At 40.5% G+C, this 5,000-nt stretch overlaps 1 protein-coding gene across 1 annotated transcript in view; it reads right to left on the bottom strand.

Moving 5' to 3' along the window:
- Positions 1–2,638, bottom strand: part of LOC141627534 (uncharacterized) — a 3,394-nt gene extending 756 nt beyond the window's left edge. Inside the window, exons 1-6 of the mRNA XM_074440776.1 lie at positions 2,430–2,638; positions 1,864–2,250; positions 1,120–1,597; positions 709–802; positions 319–521; positions 1–247 (exon numbers count right to left, since the gene is read on the bottom strand). The exon at positions 1–247 is cut by the window's left edge and continues 105 nt beyond it. Coding sequence (XP_074296877.1) covers positions 1–247; positions 319–521; positions 709–802; positions 1,120–1,597; positions 1,864–2,250; positions 2,430–2,638 — 1,618 coding nt within the window. The remainder of the gene's footprint in view (positions 248–318; positions 522–708; positions 803–1,119; positions 1,598–1,863; positions 2,251–2,429) is intronic.
- Positions 2,639–5,000: the final 2,362 nt, after the last annotated feature.

Below are 5,000 nucleotides of genomic sequence, written 5' to 3'. Positions count from 1 at the left end.
TCCAGATCCATTTGGCTAGCACAGCTTTGTTCCAAGACAGTAACTCCTTTATGTCCACCCCTCCTTCATTCCAGGGAGAACAAATATCAGACCAGCTTTTGAAGACTAGTTTCCTATGCCCATCTTCATGATTCCAGAAAAAATTCTTACAGAGCTTGTTAATGAGTTTTACTACATTCTTAGGTAGCAAAGCAGTGGCACACGAGAAATTAGTGAGGCCAAAGATACGAGAATTCAATAGTGAGCTCTGCCAAAGATAAGAGAAGAAATTTGTAGTCCAATGATGCAAGTGTGTCTGAATCTTGTTGATCAATGCACCATAATTATCAAAAGAGTTTCTGGAGCTGTGTAAAGGGATGCCAAGATATCTGAAGGGGAAGGTACCCTCAGAAAAACCAGTATGCATGAGGATTTGGCCTGGTGCTTAATAGCAGCAGTCACCCCTCCAAAATATATATCAGTTTTATCAGTATTAGCAGATAAGCCAGACCATTTGGAGAAGTCATTCAGAGTATTCAAGACTGCATTTACAGATGGCACATCACCCCTTGTAAAGATCATAAGATCATCGGCCAAAAATTAGGTGAGTAAGACCAAGCTTTGTGCACTTAGGGTGAAAAGAAACATTTTCCTGAAGACAGATCTTCCTCAAATATCTAGAAAGGATCTCCATACTAAGAACAAATAAGTAGGGAGACAAGGGATCACCTTGTCGAAGACCACTCTTGCCTTGAAAAAAACCATGAACAGAACCATTAATTTTGATAGAGAACCAGGAGCTAGTGATACACCCCATGATCCACTTAACAAAAATATCAGGGAATTTAAGAGCATGCAAACATTTGTTGAATGAAATCCCATTGAAGAGAATCAAAAGCTTTTCTTATGTCAACTTTCACTAAGCATCTAGGGGTGAGGTACTTCCTCCCATAACCCTTGACCAAGGACTGAGACATCATAATATTCTCATGGATATTTCTCCCCTTGATGAAAGCGACTGCTCAAAGACCAATGATGTGAGGAAGAATGCCCTGAAGCCCGAGAGTGAGAATTTTACTAATAGTCTTATAAAAAGTGGTGCAACAGGATATGGGACGAAAGTCCATGATGATTGCAAACAGATTTCTTAGGGATAAGAGTAATGAGAGTGGCATTAGCTTGTTTCTGAGTCGCCATTCTTAAAGTATGCTTGAATAGCTTTGCAATAATCAGGTCCAACAGTGTTCCAGGAAGCCTTAAAGAAATCAGCAGAAAACCCATCCGGACTGGGCTCTTATCGGACCCAATACTAAACACAAAGACTCTAATTTCATCATTTTCAATGGGTTTAATGAGCCCAAGAATGTCATCCTCGAGGCACACAAGAGTGGCTTGAATGAAATCAACATCAATAGGGCAAGTAGGGTGAGACTGACCTAGAAGGTGTTGGTAATAATCAATAAAACCCTCAGCAACAGAGTCAAGTCCAATTCTCTCATTTCCATCCTTATCTTTAATATGGCTAATGAGTTCTTTGTTGTTGTCTTTCTTGAATTCTAGCAGAGAAGTATTTAGAAGAGGAGTCATTATGAGAAATATGATCAAGCTTAGCTTTTTGCTTCAAAATAGTGCTTTCAGCATTTTTTAGAGCAAGATAGGTAGCCATGAGAGTTCTTTCCTTATCATAGAGATCGGTTCGAGAGAAGTCCTTCGAATGGCTTTCGACACTCGGATAGTTGATTTCTAGCAAGTAAGGACTCTTTGAGAGATTTGAGTAAAATTCTCCTTATGCAAAGTTTTCAATCTCTTTTTAACATGTTTCAACTTGCCAAAAAGAGTAAAAATAAGTGAGCCCTTAACAGGTTCCTGCCAGGCCTCATTTACCAGATCATGATAACCAGTGGTGGATCCAAAGAATTAAGAAAACTAAACCTGGACCCAGAATGCTTATCCTCAAAGACAAGTAACGAGAATAGGGGAGTGATCGGACACTCCAGCGGGGAAGAAAGAAGCAGAGGTAGCAGGATAATGAAGTTGCCAGGCAAAGCATTAGTAAGGGCTCTATCTAATTTTGACCAGACAAGAGTATCAATATCTTGCTTGTTAGTCCAAGTCATCTCACAACCAGAGCTAGTAATATCAGCCACCCCACAATGCAAATGACAAGAATTGCAATCCAAAATATCAGCAAGATTAGGAGGGGTATTGCTAATTCTCTCACTAACATCCCTAACAACATTAAAATCACCAAGAAGGACCCACTTATTAACCCTGAGTCGAGAGTACAAAGATTGTGCCAAAGATCATCACGATCTCTTGCATTATTGCTAGCATAAATCATGGTGAGATGAAATTTAGTGTAAGTAGCATGATGAATTACCTCACAATGAATGAACTGGGAGTGAATAATCAAGGGATGAATATCCACGGTGGCGGGGTTTCAGACAAGCCAAATTCGGCCATTAACATGAGCATTATAATTGCAAATCACCTTAAAAGCTTTAAATTTGTTCTGAATAATTTTTGTAGCTTTCTTTTCTTTTATTCTGGTTTCCAGAATACCCATAATGTCCACCTGATGAAATCTAAGGAATTCAAGGACCTCCTGTTGCTTGATGGGATCATTCCCACCTCTGATGTTCCAAGAAGAAATTTTCATTGAGCTTTATCAGGAGGTTTTGGATCCCCTAACATTCCATGCTCCCTATTTAATTCAGCTTTGATAGCAAGAATGTGAGCAGTTCAGAGATATTGTTGTGTTCAGTATCCCTTTTTTCCCTGGAATCACAGGAGGAAGCTCTCTTCAAGGCTATTTGAGCATCCTCTAACTGTGTGACCTTGTTGCATTCTTGATGCATGTCAGTAGCTTGAAGTAGGGGAATGTAACTTTGAGCAAGATTATTCACTACTAGGACATCCTCCTGAACATCGAGTGATCGAGGTACCACCTAGCACACGGGGCCCCAGGATAGTGTTAGTTTGTAGTATCCCCTAACTCGAATAATTTTCTCGCAAAGCATTTATGATAACAAACGATCCTGGAATCACAGGAGAAAACTCTCTTCAAGGCTATTTGAGTTGTCTCGATTTGTATTTCCTGCTGCATTCTTGATGCATTTTGAGTACGAGAGGGGGAGAAGCAGCCTGAACAAGATCCTGATGGCCTACATCTTCAGAGCCAGCAGGAACCATGATCAAGACACTCTCCTGCCCATCAGTCCCAACTGAGGTACCACCTAGCATGCAGGGTTCCAGAACCTTGTTGGTACAAGCAGTGTCAGAGATAGAGCCATCATCAACAGTGTTGGGCACATCAATTGTATCAGTGAGATCAGTGAGATCAGTAGCAGTAGGATCAGTGAGGGGGGAAAACCTGTTTGACCCCTGAGAGATAGGTGACTTGTCTCTCTTCAAGGCTATTTGAGCATTAGTCACCCTCTCCTTCCTGTTGCATTCTTGATGCTCTTCAGTAGAACATGGAACAGGGGTGCTTCCCTTAGAAGGGACAGCAACACCTGGCATGGTTCGAGGTACCACCTAGCAGACGGGGAGTAGGAGCAGTTGAGAAGCCTTAGTAACAGGCTTATAGACCTTCTTAGGAGCTGGGATATGTGCATTCTTCTTGGATTTTCCCTGCTTGCAATTTTTTGCTTGATGCCCCATTTTCCCACACTCAGCACAATAATATGGTAACCATTCATAGTCCACTCTTTGCTCAGAAGGACCATATGGAGTGTTGATGGAGATAACATCAGGGAGGGATCCAGAAATATCAGCTTCCACCATGATCCTAGCAAAGGAGAGTTTCTGCTTACAAGTAGTAGGCATATCAGCAAACATGGGTTTCCCAATTTTACTGGCCATTTTACTAAGGACAGCTGAGGACCATAAGTATGGATCAAGATCAGGGAAAATGACCCAAATAGGAATTTTGGAAACTCTATCCATGGCAGTGGAAAAATTAGGATACCATTGCTTGAGAATTAAGGAATGGGATCCTATCTTCCAAGGGCCACGTTTTGAACATTACTCATGTCATTTTCATTCTCAAATCTAAAGTGAACCAACCCTTCTTGAAGTATTGAGCAGTGGGTTTAGCAATAGATCCCCAATATTTATCAGTAAACTCAGTGATTTGCTTTAAAGTAGGTCTAGCCCCTAAGAGATTACCCATGAGAGTAAACTGCCAGAATTTGAGCTCATCTTGGAAATCCTCAAGCTCTATGGTGATCTCAGAAGAAGCAAGACTTTGTTCATGGAAACATAAACTCATCCCTATTTGATTTTTGGGTTTAACTACATCTGACCAAGGTTTGGTTTGGGTAGATGCAAAGAGGTCGAACTTGGTAGTAACAATAGGTACCTCGGGAATAAGCGTAGTAGTAACAGAACAAAGCGATTGTCGGGAATAAAAGTATGTTCAAAGCATTTAGGGTTCTGAAGTTTCACGGTTTGGTGATGCGATAATAGGATCAATCACAATGTCGAATTACTCAAAGGATCGGACATAGTGACACCGGATTATGCGCATCAATCATAGCATCGAGAATTGATAACAACAATCTCGAAGTAGGTCCAAGAGTATTCATATGAATCGCACTATTAAGCGTACTTTCCTTCGATTTTTTCGCCCAAATTGGGAGATATTCTAGAAATGTTCGAATCTATAGTATTTTTAGGTTTAGAAGAACGAGAATTACAGACAGAATTAGGTTTGATAGTAGAAATAGCATCAACAATCAAATCATTCAAGCACAACGAAGTGCGATTAGGGGAAAATTGAGCGTGAGAAGAATCACACACCAAATCAAGATCAAAAGAATCAGAAGAAGGAGAGGAACCGATTGGTGGTCGAATCTTTGGAGGACGCCCTCTCCCGCGCGCCATGGACGAGCTTGAAGCAGTAACAATGGCGGTAGAAAACAGAGGTTTCTGTTATAGAGAGAGAAAGTTCATCTCTCTAAACCCGCGCTTATATTATTATTATACTATTATTATTATTATTATTATTATTATTATTA

Source organism: Silene latifolia, chromosome Y (genome assembly GCF_048544455.1).
Source record: "Silene latifolia isolate original U9 population chromosome Y, ASM4854445v1, whole genome shotgun sequence".
NCBI lineage: Eukaryota > Viridiplantae > Streptophyta > Magnoliopsida > Caryophyllales > Caryophyllaceae > Silene > Silene latifolia.
This window is presented reverse-complemented; position numbering and strand designations above follow the sequence as displayed.